General features: G+C 40.1%; 1 protein-coding gene across 1 annotated transcript in view; it reads right to left on the reverse strand.

Moving 5' to 3' along the window:
• Positions 1-14241: 14241 nt before the first annotated feature.
• Positions 14242-17238, reverse strand: part of CUNH3orf85 (chromosome unknown C3orf85 homolog) — a 41318-nt gene continuing 38321 nt past the window's right edge. The window contains exon 4 of the mRNA XM_077481121.1: positions 14242-16324. Coding sequence (XP_077337247.1) covers positions 16264-16324 — 61 coding nt within the window. The 3' untranslated portion in view covers positions 14242-16263. The remainder of the gene's footprint in view (positions 16325-17238) is intronic.

Below are 17238 nucleotides of genomic sequence, written 5' to 3' on the forward strand. Positions count from 1 at the left end.
GAAAAGGATTTAAACTTTTTTTATGGACTATTGATTTCATCTATGTATTATTATTTTAAGACTATCACATTGAGTCTTTTCACAAATATATATATTTTCCATTTCTTTAGAGATATTTTGTTGTGATTCACACAATTTGTTGTTTGAGGGGTAACTTCAATTTGATTACTTTTACACTAATTTAGCGCTACAAGGTGATATTTTATGGTTATTTGGATGGGTTTAGTTACATTCACCTTCTTGTTTATTTAAATCCCCTACACCATTACAACCTCAACGCCTTAATTTCTGACAGCTCCTTGATCAACATTCTCTTATTGACTCTTGGCGTGAACAAAATCCTAAAAGTAGACAATATGCATTTTATTCTCATCCCCACAAAACATTTTCTCGTATAGACCACCAATTTGTCCACTTTGGCACTTCACCACAAATACAAATGTAGCACTAACCCCTGAAGGAGCAGCTGGTTATTTTTGTGCTTACCGTTACCTTCCGTTCTCCTTGTTGCACATCTAGGGGATGTCCCATGGTAGATGGTCCAGTAACTTGAGACTGGCAATAGATCCACTTGAATGGATTTCATTTGCAAAACTCAGACAATTAAACAGTCTTTCAACTTGGGATCAGAGGGTTGGGAAAGGAAGTTCAGGTGCTCTTAGTGTCAAAGTCCAAAAAACGTTAAAGAACTTGCTTACTTTGACTGCATCCAGAGAATAGCCATTCGCAGCTGGTTGATCACTGAAGTTGGACAGTCCCTCTCTCACAAGACCTAGCAGCCAACTTAGTGCTTACTCAGGAACAAAGTCTTTGTCACCGACGTTGTTGCAGAACATGTAGGGAAACTAAACTTGAAACACTTGTAGGATACCTGGATCTTTCAGCCAGCTTGGCAATATCCACAAGACCGGATTCTCTCGGTTACTTCAGCCCTTCCAGGCTCTTGTTAAGAAAACCTATCCGTACGTGGTGTTCTTCTAAAGAGTCCTCCCCTGGAATGCTTGAAGTACACTGGGTCTCTCCCGAACTGGAGATGGTACCCATCCACCTCAGAATCCTCCTTTAGTTACCCCCCCTTGGGCTAGCCAGCTCCAAGACAAGTCGGGTGGTTCTGCACCCCAGGCCATAGCCTTCCTGGGGCTGGTCAGGAGAACCAGGACCATGTAATCAGCACATCATACTGGACCGGAACCACGTGACATCCGCATCTTATGTACCCTCTCCCAGAAGCACACTGAGAGTGCCACTCCCACTGGGCGGGCTCAGAGAGAGAGTAATCTAAGCGCCTGACCAGACCACAGTTCCATGCCTGCCAGAAGACAGTGCCCCCTATGGCCAGGCTGAACATCTCACAGTCCAGTCAGACTGATGCTGAGGCCCAATTTAAATAATTACACCCAAACCAAACTGCAGTTTAGGCAACTAGAAAATCCGCATAGCGTGTGCTCTTCAGGAGCCGCCGCTACACAAAATTCCTTAATCATCCCATGTGCATGGTCAGACCACAGTATAAATTACAATTTATTAGTTGGCCCAACATATAGTCTGAAAATTAAAAAAGCCATTCAAGATTACATTGCGAACAATTTACCAACAGATACAAATCCACTGACATTATGGAAAGCTCTCAAACCATCCATTAGAGGAGTCTGTATCAGCCAAGCATCTTACCGCCGCTAATTAAAACAGCAAATTTACAACAATTTAGAGGAAACTTTTTATAAAGCCTCTGAAGAGTTCCACAATTTGCCTTCTCAATCTACGAAACTAGCCTATGATACAGCAAAGTTAGAACTGAACCTCTTTTTGACAGACTCAGCGGTACAGACTTTTTGCAAAGCAAAACATACCCTATATATGAAAGAAAACAAACCAACCACATTCTTAGCATTAACACTACGCAGAGCTGACCACATTCCAAAACCGATCTGACTACAATTAACCAAAAACACATATTTTAGTAATCCACAGAAAATACTAAATGAATTCTGCAGAAAACACAAAGATTTATACCAAAATACACATATATTCGACCCAAAAAGCTTAGACACTTTACTATATTCTATCCAATTTCCCTCCCTTTCTGCTACTCAACAAGAAAACTTAGATAAACAGATCAGAAATTTGGAAGTCACATCTGAAATGAAATCCTTAAAACTACACAAATGCCCAGGCCCTGATGGATTCTCAGCCACCTTTTATAAACACTTTACTACACTACTATCCCCACTTATGACAAACACATTTAATTCTCTCTTAGAAGGATATTCTTTTCGCACAGAATCCTTATGAGCTTCAATATCCATGATTCCTAAACCACAAACTGACAACACTTCATGGTCTAACTATAGGCCAATCTCAATACTCAACATAGACATTAAAATATTAGCTAAGATCCTATCGAACAGACTTAACCCAATTATTTTAACACTGATTTATAAAGATCAAACTGGTTTCATTCCCACAAACAGGTGATAACATTCGTTGTGCTACCCTACTAGCCTATATAGAAAGAACTTGCAAAATCCCTGCTTGCTTCCTCTCAATCGAAATACAAAAGGCATTTTGACACTTTGTCATGGTCTTATCTTATTGCCATTCTTCATAGATGGGGATTTGGAAAACGGTTCCTGAAATGGATTTCCTCTCTTTAGCAAAATCAAAAAGCTTATGTATCCTACTCGGGTTATCGCTCGGACCCCTTCAACTTTGAAAGAGGAACCAGGCAGGGTTGCCCATTATCCACTCTTCTATTCTCTATAGCAATTGAACCCCTAGCCCAACTCATTAGATCCAATATAAATATAAAAGGCCTTGAACTAGGTGGTCACCAGCACAAATTATGTATGTTTGCTGATGATGTCTTAGTATTTCTAACCTCGCCCCTACTATCAGCCCCAAACCTCATTGAAATACTTACAAAATTCGGTAAATTATCTGGCCTCAAAATTAACCAACATAAATCACATATTTCATTATCACCTGAATTACAAAAACAATTACAAGACTCCCTTCCATTTAAATGGTCGACAAAACATATATCGTACTTAGGGATCTCATTAACTGTTAATCCAACTGACTTATACTCTTCAAATTATCCACCCATGCTAACTCAACTAACTGCCTTAATGAAAAAATGATCTTCTTTACCGTTAGCATGGATGGGTAGAATCACTGTGGTTAAAATGTCAATACTACCTAAAATTTTATACCTGTTCCGAGTTCTCCCTATACATGTTCCTGCTCATTTTTTCCTTATACTGCAGCGCAAATCAGCCCAATTTATTTGGGGTAAGCTTAAACCACGATTACCACAACCTACCCTATTTATGCCCCGAATCCATGGAGGCCTAAGTGTTCCTAACTTCTCAAAATATTATTATGCTTCACAATTAGCACAAATAGCTAAGTACCATGCCACAAAAGAAATTCCTCTTTGGGTAGCAATAGAATCGGTGGACTGTGATCCTCTTTCCACATCGAATCTATTATGGCTTTCATCATCCCAACGCTGATCAATAACAAATCCAGTCACAAAACATAGCCTCTCCATTTGGGATAGATTCAAATCCCTGTTTGGTCTCCAATCTCCACTTAACCCACTCCTCTCCTTTTTACACAATCCCTCCTTCTACCCAGCTTGGGTCTTACACGAATACATCACTTCTACGAATCTGATAAAATCATAACATTCCCAACACTAAACAAATCTCACAATATACCTAATAATGAAACATTTAGATATTTACAAATTAAAAACTTTTTGTCCCAAAATGCCCCCACAAACTTGACAACTCCAAACTAGAGTACCTTTGAACAAGCTTGTATATCAGATCCACACAGATGAGGACTTATCTCAGACCTCTATGCCCAACTGCTTTCACATACAACCTCCTCTCCCCCATCTTATATTTCTAAATGGGAGGCTGATTTAAATCTTCCTCCAGACACATTAGATTGGGCACAAATCTGGCAAAATACAAAATCTGCCACATCAAACATAGTAGCCCTTGAAACAAATTATAAAGTTCTTACCAGGTGGTACCTAGTGCCAGCAGGAATATCAAAATTCCTTCCCCGATACCCCCATGTTTTCGAGGCTGTAGTGACCCAGGTACACATCTACACATTTGGTGGACTTGTCCCATAGCCCATATTCTCTCTACAATGTTTGATACTACTTTACAACTTGATCCATCGATGGCTCTCTTAAATAATAAACCACGAAACATAACACAATGCCAATTTTAACTCCTACTATATGTCACAATGGCAGCAAAACAATATATAGCTAAAGCCTGCAAGTCAGACAAGCACTGTGAAGTGTCGGTAAAATAACGTGTAACACAAGCTATGATCCATGCCAAAATGGAGGCAATCATACTTGATAAACTTGTTAAATTTGAAACACTATGGCTTCCATGGATAACACACATTCTACCGCCAGATTTTGACTTCTCACTTCTTTTACCCTGATGAGGCTCACCACCTTTACGGACAGTAATGTTATATAATGCCTTGTATATTTGAACAATCGATTTCCTCTGGAGACCCCTCATTCCCTCCAACCTCCTTTTAGATCCCATCCCTTTTTTTCCTACTTATTAAACTTCATTTTTAGATATGTATAATAGTGGGAATGTATTATTCCATTCTTATATCGAATTACTCTTTGGAAGTAAATAATCGGTTTAGAAACAATCTACTCAAAGTTATGTTGGGGATGTTTTGGTGGGACGTCCATTCATCCGAGAAAAGCCAGGCCACATAGCCAGACCTTAGCCCTGGTTGGGTGGGTGTCTCTCCAGGACATCCCAATACAGACCAATTTATCCAACATATTTGTATCTCTATGTCTAATTCTTTAACCAGTTCCAGACCAGCGCACGCCGATGTACGTCGGCAGAATGGCACAGGCAGGCATATTGGCGTACAGGTACATCCAATCTTTAATGCCGCCCTGCCATCGCGAGCACACCGCCGACTCCGCTCCCTGGGGAACCCTGTGTTGGTGTTCTACAAGAGCTTACTACCACAGAAACCTGACAGTTCCACAATAAGTATGCTGTATGAACAAGCACAAAGAGAATATAAAGCTGGGGTTGGTACACAGGAAGCCAGACACTAAATACACAAAACAGGAGCTCAGAGAACTATGACATGTTTTATACAGAACAGCAAACTAGGAGGTGGGCCAGGAAGTGATAGAAAGGAAGGAAATTAAAACCCACAGTATAGCAGGCAATGCCCACAGGTGAGCACAGAAGCCAAATAACACATGTGAAAAGAATTAGAGTTTTAGCAGAACCACTGCAGCAAGGGGGTAAAGATACGCGGGCAGTAAACTGCAGGCTAAACCATGACAGGAACACTTATAGTATTTCTACAATTTCTTGCATAAATCGATGCCTAAAACAGTGGTCATCAACCCTGCCCTCAGGGCCCACTAACAAGCCAGGTTTTATGTATTACCTTGGGGAGATGCAGACTAGAATAATGCAATCACTGAGCAGCAAATGATATCACCTGTGATGTATTTCAGTAATCTTGCAAATCTGGCTGGTTAGTGGGCCCTGAGGACAGGGTTGATGACCACTGGCCTAAACCACATATTCTTGGGCTTTGGATGGCACAAAAAATGTGAAGTTTATATTTAGCACAGTAAAATGAAAGGAATATGATACACACTACATAGGTGCAATTTTAATAAGTTTCTGGGAAGTCTCATTTGATAAAATACTTTAGTCATGCAGTGTTTGAAAACAAAAAAAAATAATCAAGATTAATTAATCCTAATTATAATACTTATAGTTACAGGTGAACAGGTTCATGTTAAAAAAGCATGAATGCAGCAATATATGTGCCAAGCATGGGTGTCACGTGGATTGCCACTGCATAGTTAAAGAGACTCATGCTTTGTCGCCGTAAACCCCATACTGCAATGATGTATGTGTCTCTTATCTTGCAACAATAATTGTTCAACCCATGTAGTCTAGAGGGCACATGGATTATACATAATTATATGCAGTTGGTCCAAACAATTTAACCAGTTCCAGACCAGCGCACGCCGATGTACGTCGGCAGAATGGCACGGGCAGGCATATTGGCGTACAGGTATGTCCAATCTTTAATGCCGCCCTGCCATCACGAGGGCGCCGGCGCACTCGCATGCTGGTCGGGACCCCCGTGAGTCCGGTCGCGGGTCCCGCGGACTCGATCGCCGCAGGCATACCCGCGATCGTCTCTCGGGGCGGCTGAACGGAGAGATGGCGTTGTAAACAGCATCTCTCCGTTCTGCCTAGCAACAAGTGACGCTGATCTCTGCTCCATGTGATTGGAGCAGAGATCAGTGTTCACCAAATGAAAGCCCAGCCCCCAACAGTTAGTAACACACCCCTAGGAACACTCAACCCCTACACTGCCACCCACTGGTTAACCCCTTCACTGCCAGTGTCATTTACACAGGAATCACTGCATTTGTATAGCAGTGATTGCTGTATAAATGACAATGGTCCCAAAAATGTGTCAGAAATGTCCGATGTGTCCGCCATAATGTCGCACAGTCACAATAAAAATCGCTGATCACCGCCATTACTAGTAAAAAAAAAATTATTAATAAAAATGCCATAAAACTATCCCCTATTTTGTAAACGCTATAACTTTTGTGCAAACCAATCAATAATCGCTTATTGCGATTTTTTTTACCAAAAATATGTAGAAGAATACGTATCGGCCTAAACTGAGGGAAAACATTTTTTATATATATTTTCGGGGGATATTTATTATAACAAAAAGTAAAAAATAATGTGTTTTTTTCAAAATTGTCGCTCTATTTTTGTTTATAGCGCAAAAAATAAAAACCGCAGGGGTGATCAAATATCACCAAAAGAAAGCTCTATTTGTGGGAAAAAAGGACGTAAATTTTGTTTGGGAGCCACGTCGCATGACCGCGCAATTGTCAGTTAAAGCGACGCAGTGCCGAATCGCAAAAAGTGGTCTGGTCTTTGGCCAGCAAAATGGTCCGGGGCTTAAGTGGTTAATATATGACATATTATTATTTTTCCTTTAGGCAAATTATACCAGGTTTATTAATTGTTATGATTATATTCTTCACATATATTTCCTGATAAAAGATTCCCACATTACTCTCTATACGGTAACTGTACTATTGTTATTCCAAATTAATAACTGAGAAGTTCCTTTATTCAAGTTTGATAGCCCTATACAATGTTAAAACTTGTATTATTAACTTGTATTGTATCATTCTCAATAAATTATTTTAAATGTGAAAACATTATATAAAATGTTTTTGGGTATAGTGTTAAAGTGTGACAGCACTGAAACCTGAAAAATTGTCTGGGCACAAAGGGGGTGAAAAAGTTCAGTCTTGAAGTGGTAAAATAGGATTGTGTTAACAAAAAATAAAATATAACTGAAGGCAAAACTTTTTTTCCGTTTTAACTCGAGTAGAGAGGGATTAGAACACCTGTCAGGTTTTTCTTTTCTTTTTTTCTTTTTTTTCTTTTTTGCTGTCACCCTATAAGGGAGATTCACTTTCTCTATTTGTTCTAGTGATTGTTATCAACTAAAGTGAAAGTGAGAGAGAATTCCAAATTTTGAGTGGTCACTACTACATGGAAATTTTCCAGTGAGGACACTAGTATGGTGACCCAGGTGACTCCCAGGTATTTCCCTCACTTCAGAGGGATTTCCTAACTGTGTGGCTTTGGGACAGGAAGTAAAAGTATATCTCCCCAATGGGACATAGATGATGAAAAAAAACCTGACAGGGCTTAGAACCCTATCCAAAATTAAACAAATGCCTTCAGTTTAACGTTATCCTCTACTCTCTGAATTTCCTTTATTGTTAACCTCCCCCTTCCCAATGTTATTGCCTTACTAAAATAGTTGTACAGGCTGACTAGAGGCTTAATGTGGTGACCTCCCAGACCTACAGCATGAACCCATTTGGGGTAGGCTGGATTGGGCCATCAAGATTTGAACAAAGCCTATTTTATATGACTTTACAATGTTTTTTCATTACAATAATATGTACCATTTGCAATAATCTTAATTGTTATGTTCTCTTTTGATAAAATAAAAAATGTATGGATTAAAAAAAAAAACTGTAGCAAAAAAATTTATTCTGATTGATTGGTGTTGGTCTTGCACTTTCAGCTGTTAAAGGCAGAGTTGATAGCTTGACAGTCATTGCCTAGAAGAAAGCTTTTACAAAATGGATAACAGTTGGATTTTTTTTTCACTTACATGCCAAGTAGCAAAGACAAACATAATAAATTACTTAATAAATTGTCACTGTTTCCATCCATAAAATGTGACACAATTAAAAAAAGATGAGACCAGCAGATAACACACATATTGTATTTCTTTTTTTGAATGTTCTTGCAATGATTTTGTCCCTGTACTAAAGATAAAAAATATAAACTTTGGTGACTGTCACTTGAATAATCAATGTGCTTTAAATGAGCTTTGAATCATGCTGATAAGCTTTACTTTAGTGATTTAGATTTCTGAATTCTTTTTTTTTTTCAGAAACCATGCTAAGGAATTGCTAACAAGCATTTTAACCTGTGTCTTTAATTTTGAAAAGCTATTTAGAACAGCAGTGCTTACACTCAATCATCGTCTGACAAGTGTAATGAACAAAGGAAGGAAAGCTTTCTTGGCACAAGTGATTTGTATAGCATAATGGACCTATTCCTTAACGTCAATAGATTAACCTTGTTTCACAGTTGGATCTCTTAACTCCCTACAAGGTACCTATTTAAATACACATGGAAGAAAAGAAGTCCCTGTTGGATGCATACCATATTGTAAGGTTCTGCACATTTACTGCAAATTCTCCACTTGCTTCTATAGTGAAAAGTATCTCCTTAGGCAACAGTGCAATATTCATGGCATGCCCTCCATTTTAACTGATGCAGATTTTTTTTTTTTGGGCAAAAGTACAAGGCTGTATTAGTCACTATCCCTGCTGTATAATCACTAGGGGTTAGAGGCATGTATACATAGAAGTCATATATCATGACAATCATTTACATTCCTTTCATTAGCAACCAGGCAAATACAATGTGGTCATAATCTGATATAAAAATCCTTGCCATTTCTTAAGAAGACAATCATAAATCAAGCTTGGACATATTAATTACTACTGTTTTCCTAATAAATCAAAGAAGAAGAAAGCACAAAAAGAAGTCATACACTTGTCCGTAAAATGGAAAATATATTATTAAATAAACCTTTAAATTTATACTTACTGTGTAATCAGCAACGTTATACTGTATAAGCAGTGCAATTATTGTCATTCACAGCAGAAAGCCTTGCCATTTATGCCACTTTATTCCAAGTAAACCTAATAGTTACCCATGTTATCAAGTCAAAAGACTATAGTAGATATTCTTTAGGTGTGTTAGTCTGTATTATATCAAATAGTAGAACTACACATCAGTTTACATTTTCTATCATGCACTTTCAAGCACGCCATATGACTTGTCCTATACAGTATGTGTTATGGGACACTCTGCAACTGTGAGAAAAGAAATCTGTAGACCAATCATATTGAATGGTTTTAACGGTTTTCCTTCCTCACTGGCTGTTATTTTTGTAAAATGTCTGTAGTTACCAAGTAGTGGAGTTCCTCTTTACCCACCTTGTCCATCATTGGGTGCAGACCCCTTTAATTTCTTTTCCCATGGTTAACGAGCCGCGTCATCGGCTCTTCACTGAGAACGGGGTCGTGTCATGTCCTGCCAACACGATGAGGCTGCGATTGCCATGCTGAGTGCCCCCTGCAGGCATGTGAGAGCGGCCGTTCCGGTGGCGACATCATATGACGTCCACCCAGAAGGAGAGCCACACACCGCCCCTTCATCATTTGGTCGGTGGGTGTGCGGCAAGTGGTTAATTAGTGTAGAATAACTGGAAAGCTGTTTTTATTTTTTGCAAAATAAGTACATTAATGCTATATTGTTACATAGGGGAGCTGGAATTTAGAAAAAAAAAAAGAAAGGTAAACAAAGGTGAACTTGGCCTTTAAACCCACTGTCCACTATGTCACTAATGTGCACCTGCAAAGCTGTAGTGAGGTGATCATATCCTTATCTCTGGAATGACTACATGTGTATTTTGTAACTGTTCTTCTTAACTCTTTAAGTATTAAATGAGGATAGGTGAGACTGAGGTCATAATCTGCTTTTTTCCCAAAGGCAAAGTAAAATGACAGCTAAAACTGTGTGAAGGAGAACTGCTCCTGATCACAGCCACAAAAATTTAAACATGGAGGGAAATGTATCAAAACTGGAACAGCCAACATGTGGAGCAGCTGTGCATGACAACCAATCAGCATCTATCTTTCATTTTCAAAGCTTAACCTCTTCCTGCTGACATGGCGCATATATGCAGCCTCTTGGCTGGTGGGCAGCACTTTTCTTTGCTGAGAGTACACATCCTGCATACTCCTAGTTTAGTCACCAGTGGGGACCTGAAAGCTCCTGATGCATACTTGTGATTGGGAGCTTTCCGATCATGTGACCGCTATGACAGCCAATCATGGCAATCACATGACCCAAATACCAATTGGCACAAGCATTTAGAGGGGGTAAACTAAACAAGCTGAAGACAGAAGCTGATTGTTTACAACACACAGCTGCTCCAGATTTAATCTGCTCCAGTTCTGCTAAATTCCCCCAAAAGAGTGCTCAAGCTGTGATCGGGAATAGCTCATTTTGATGCAATGGCTTAATGTTGTCAGCTTGCAACAGGAAGCACTGTTGCTGGCAAGATCTCCAGGAAAAAACTGACAAAATCACACAAAAAATAATAATTTGCTTAAGACAACTGTAAAATGTGAGGCATGATGTCAAACATTCTGGAAAAATAAATGTTGGGCTTACACTTTCAGAGATTTAATTCCCTAGCATTTACAAAAAACTGAAGCATTGGTTCTGCATGAACTGACCATATAAATCAATATAAGGCTATTCACTGGTTTTAACGGTTTTCTTTCCTCACTGGCTGGTATTTTTGTGAAATGTCTGTAGTGACCAAGTAGTGGAGTTCCTCTTTACCCACCTTTTCCAGCATTGGGTGCAGACCCCTTTAATTCCTTTTCCCATGATCCAGTGGTCTTCCACAATTCCCCGGGGTCCCATAATTCACAGGACTCACAGACTTGCCCCGGGGATATAAATTCTACCATTTCCTGTCCTCAGTTGTTCAGAGAAACCCATAGAAGTAATCAGAACTCCCCATCAAAGTAGTTAGGATCACCTGGATGAAAGTAAAACTGTGGGCAAAGGATCTTGGCCAGAATGGAATAGTAGTACATATGACATGAGCTGTTCAAAGGGTGACCTACTCACTTTTATATACCTAAAAGATTAGAGAACTACTTCATATCTTAAAAGTACTGAAGGCCTCTGTCACAAGCTTGGCAGAGGCCTGGTAAAAAACTGGTGTAGTTAGGGTCCGCTTTAGAACAGAGGTCATAATACCGCCCAGTTAGGAACTCTTACACCCATGAATGCTGGGTTATGCTGTGGACTGCAAGATCTCACTGTCCTCTTGGAACCCCTGCCTACGAAAGAGCCTCTGTTTGTCAGCAGGACACTCACGTGGCAAAACACGATACTAAACAGAATATGTAACACCAAAGTCCTTTCACTCTGCCTGCTCCCAGGGACACCAGAGGCAGAACTGATCTTGATTATGGATGTGATTGCCCCTAAAGTGGGCTTTGGGAATTTCATGGCCACTGCTACATAGCAAAAATGAATGCTGCTAAAAGGTCAACAGAAAGACCAAGAGTGGACCTGAGAATAAATACTTCTGCTCCTACAACTGACCTCTAAGCAACTGTCAATCTCTAAGTTAAAGGCATTAAGGTAACTAATAGATAAGTGGTCAGAAGTGTTTTCACAAAGGGACTGTGACCTGGGCTGTAGAAATTACATCATACATGGAATATACATGGGAGAATGTCCTTCCATTCAGAAGTGGTACCAAAGCATACCTTCTCATCTCTACCAAGCAATGAAGCAAATGGTGAAACAAATGATACAACAAGGGTTGATAAAAGAGAATAAGAACACTACAATTCTCTGTTTTTGCATGCTCTATAGGAGTCTGACTCGGGACACCTATACTCTTCCTTGGGTGTAGGATTTTTTTCCATGCTTTATCTCGCCACTGGCTATTGATAGATCTCTGCTGCCAAGGCAGATTGACCAGACTGCTTTCATCCCCCCATATGATTGTTTCAGCTCAAAAGAATATCTTTGGGGCCGAACGCACCTGTCACCTTCCAGAGGATGATGGAACACTGTCTTAGGGACATGAACCTAGATAGAATCCTGACTTATATACATGATATATGTATGATATATTGGTATTCGCCTCTACATTTTGAGGAACATCCAGGGGTCTGGAAATAAAACCACACAGTAAATTCTCTAACTCTATCATGTCATGTCCTGCCTATCATGTCATGTCCTGGTGGGCGGCACAGTGGTGTAGTGGTTAACACTCTCGCCTAGCAGTATGAAGGGTCGCTGGTTCGAATCCCAACCATGACTCTACCTGCCTGGAGTTTGCATGTTCTCCCTGCGCCTGCGTGGGTTTCCGCTGGGTACTCCGGTTTCCTCCCACAAACCAAAGACATGCAGGTAGGTTAATTGGCTTCTGTCCAAAATTGGCCCTAGTGTATGAATAAGGACCTTGGTTTCTGCTGGGTACTCCGGTTTCCTCCCACAAACCAAAGACATGCAGGTAGGTTAATTGGCTTCTGTCCAAAATTGGCCCTAGTGTATGAATGAGGACCTTGGATTGTGGGCTCCTTGGGGGTAGGGACCAATGTGAGTGTGTAATGTACAGGGATAGGGACAATTGTAGACACTCAGGATGGACTGGTGTCTTTATTCAACCTTACTAACTATGAAACTATGTCATGTTCAGATATAGTCTTAGTGGGCCCAGCAACCTTTAGGGTATCTTCCTCACTGAAATAGATCACACTTTGAACTCCTGGATTTAGGAGGTGAAACATGTCTGTTGGAGGTTCAGAAGCTTGTTAAATATCAGTCATGGGTGGGACAAGACAAGTTGGGAACATTGAACGTTGACCTGCACTCTGGAGATAGGGATATAGATTGGTGCAAAGGTGCACATCAGCAAGGCAAGTTAGATACACTGTAGGAAGAAGTCTCAGGAATCATATACTAGTCTCTGACATCTGGAATGAGGTGATGGGAGATGCTATAAACAACCTGTCCAAATTTGTGATCCACAGGTGTCTTGACTGTTAAAAGTCCATTAGTTCTACTCCCCTTTTCCTTCATAAGTACCTCTCAGAAGTTACCAACTTTGCCAATACCATTCAGCCCAATGGTCACCCAGCTTCCCTCTATGAATTTCTCTAACTCTGGAGTGTGCGAAGATGAGGACACAACATCTCATGACCAAATAGATGGATGTGAGACTCTGGCACTCCCAGAGGTCAAACTTTGAAATGCCTCCTGAGTACTTTGTATAATCTACAAATTTGCTATAAACAGGTTCAAGAGGACTGGAGCATAGATGAGTCACAGGCTTGTGGTCTGTGACATCATCATGCCCACACGTGTACAATGGAAGAGCGTTTTATGCTTTTTTTGCTTAGAAGTTTGTAGGTACCATTCTATTCTTAATAAACAAAGAGTTTTAGTGATATTACTCTATGGCAGTTTGTTCTATTCCTTTACAATATTCCTAAGGAGAGGGGCACATTTTATTTGGTTGAGATGTGTGTGGAGGAGACGTATGTTCAGAAGGTGCAGTGGATCCGAAGGCAGTCAATTCATTTGTGAAAGCACATTTGATCTCCTATTTTTAAAGAAATCTAAATTCTCTGGTAAACAGTTGGCATAGTTGGTGGTCTGGCGTCTTGGGAGCACTACACGTTGATTTGTATACTCACAAGCTTTAGAGATTGGATGTCCTTTGAGCCCTGATTGGACACTGGGGGTGGACTATATATGCACAATTTTATTACCTTCTTTATTGGTGGATTATATATGCACATTTTGTATACACTTTCCATTATTTTCTTTATTGTTATTTTTCTTATATTTTATAAATTTACATCATAATATGATACATTTTTTATGATTATTGATCATTTCCAAATAGATTGCACACCTTGTACAGTATTGTTCTAAATAAATAATAGGCAGAACTCCAGACAGCTAACTTTTCAATTTCATATATTTATGAAGAATATATTATATATATTTTATTCATATAAAGACATAGCAATACATTGTAGTACAGGCACAAGATCTCCCCATAGTTCCTCTATCTATACAAGAAAAACTCTCAGCTACAAGCATCATATACATTTTCATTAGAACAGGCAGGGGATCCAGGGTAAAAGAACAGCAAATAACAATCATCCATACACATGGAAAAATACCAGAATAAACCTTCAATTGGCAGGCAGACCCTCGGGATCAGGAGTAGAGTACTTACTCTGCTAAGTGGACAATTCCCGATTTAGGAAATCAACACACTAAAGCCTCATTCACACGAGTGCTGAGGCTAGAACAGCGTGAATGAGTTTTTGTTTACATATCAGGAGCCATCTGAAGGTGTGTGCATGCAGCCTATATTAGTGAATGGAGCTGAAAAACCAGCACATTACACACGACCGGACTTTCCATCAGAATAAACTCTGACGGTCTTTCCGACGGAGTTCCGCTGAAACGGACTTGCCTACACACAATCACACCAAAGTCTGTTAGTTTAGAACGCAATGATGTACAACGGGACTAGAAAAGGAAGTTCAATAGCCAGTAGCCAATTGCTGCCCTTGCGTTTTTGGTCCGTCGGAATAGCATATAGACAAATGGTTTTCCCGATAGGAATTGATTCTGTCGTGAAGATTTAAAACATGTTCTATTTCTAGGTCCATCAGAATTTTTGAAAAAAAAAAGTCAGCTGAAGCCCAAACAAGATCAGAATATCTGATGAAATGATTCCGTTGGACCTTTTCTGACGGAAAGTATGGTCGCGTGTACGCTTCATTAGAATTCAACAGGCATGCAGGGGCAGATGTCTGCTTTCCGGACTATGCACCCGACCCTGTACGCCTATCAAACAAAAATATAGTGCTGATCTGATGATAATATTAAATTATGTACTATTTTGGTTCATTTACTTGAATGCTTTTTAATATTATTTGAACTATAATAAAAATTATTGAAACAAAATACATATGGACAAACCTCACTACATTAATAAGAATTGAACACATTCTTAAGCCTCCTACACACTAGTAGTTTTTTTTTTTTTCAACCCAGCAGGGATGAACGAAAAAAACAACTGACAGATCAGGAGGAGCCACTGTACTAACTATCCAATGTTAGTACAGAGATCTCTCCTGCTGTTCTATTGTGTTCTGACAAGGGGACGGCCCCCCCACTTGAACACTCCGGTTAGCTCTCTCAGCCATTGGTTGAGAGCGCTGATCGGCCAACTTTTTTCGGTCATTCCCCTTTGACAGAAGGCGGCTGATTCTGCCTGACATTCGGTCTTTGTGTACTGGCTTTAGACTTTCACCTGCATTAAAGGTGCATTTCACCTGCATTAAAGTTCACCTGTTAGATTACACCCTTATTTAGAAACATGTTACTTTGCAGCAGCCGACCTCTCCACTTGAGCTGCCCCCCTGACAGTGGGCAGGGGATCCTCCCCCTGCCCCCAACAGCATAGCTATGAGGGACTATGTTCACACAGCCACATTATTCATTCACAGGGATCTGTTAATGAATGGCATACAATGGGACAACTGCCACCATGGCAGAAGTCTTGTAGCTCTCAATGAAATACAAGAGCGCTGATCAGCACCCTTGTAGTTCATTGACTCTTCCTGCACCTCAAAAACTGTCTACCTGTACAAAAGTATGGGCAGACAGCTGTACTGATTCACTGCAGGATCCTGACATTGTACGTGTGATCCACTGATTATGAGTGCAATTCTTTGCAGGCTACAGTGTAAAAAATAGTAAATGCACATTTTTTACCTGCAAAATCTTGTGCATTTTTTTAAGGTATACAGCCTTTTAGGGCTCAAAAATGAGTTCAATATCCAATGCAAATAATTTACACATGCTCTCAGAATACAATTATTTATTATAACTTAGCACCATTAAAGCACAATTGATAACACAAACGTCTTACATATTTATCCGATTCATTTTGTTTATGTATCTAATCTCGATGTTTGCTTTCAAAAGGCCAGAGCACACTCATGTAATCTTTCACTTGGTTTCTGTGGCAAAAACAGAATGAAAAGATAAGGTTTATTACGTTTTTCTACTACAGAGATCAAATTCCAGTCACTTTTGATTCTGTAATAATTGCAGTCAGAACACAATAGAAACATAGTTAAACTTATTTAAACATTAGGTTAAACGTGTGTTGTACATTTCATAAGTGATTTGTAATATACTGATATGCATCGCAGCCTAAGTAGAAAATATTTTAGCTGTTGATCTATTATTTGGTCAAGTGTAATCACAAACTGTGCAGAAAAAAAACTCTAAAGAGGGGCTGGTTGTGGAGGGCAGAGGGTTACCAATCCTGTAAATCATTGGTGCCCAACCTTTTGAAAAGCGAGGGTCACCTAAGCAACTTGGTAACCGGTCGTGGGCCACGATGAGCGGAGTGGGTGTATGGCAGCGCACTCTATTCTATAGAGCCCACTATACTTTTTTTTTTTTTTGCAAATCGGATTGGAGGTAGGTGTTTGTAAACAGACACAAGTCAATTCACATCTGCTACTCCTTAGGGTCCGTTCACACAGGGGCAACTCCGATCCGACTTCAGGTCGCCCCTAGTCGCCTCAGGTCGGACAACATTTAAAAAGCAATGTAAGTGAATGAGAGCCGTCTTAATGCACACTACTGAAGTCGCTCCGACTTCAGAAAAGGTTCCTGTACTACTTGAATCCGACTTGTAGGCGACCGGTACCCATTGATTTCAATGGAGGTCGCCTCCAAGTCGGATCACCGTCTATACGGAGGCGACTCTGACAGAATTATCAGCTCTCAAGAGGGCACTCCACGCCAAATTTATGAAAAAAATTTGGCATGGGTTCCCCCTCCGAGAGCATACCAGGCCCTTAAGTCTGGTATGGATTCCAAGGGGAACTCCCTACGCTGAAAAAACGGCGTGGGGGCCCCC

Source organism: Lithobates pipiens, unplaced genomic scaffold, assembly GCF_037356315.1.
Source record: "Lithobates pipiens isolate NorthernLeopardFrog02 unplaced genomic scaffold, aLitPip1_a1.2 Scaffold_16, whole genome shotgun sequence".
NCBI classification, from domain to species: Eukaryota; Metazoa; Chordata; class Amphibia; order Anura; family Ranidae; genus Lithobates; species Lithobates pipiens.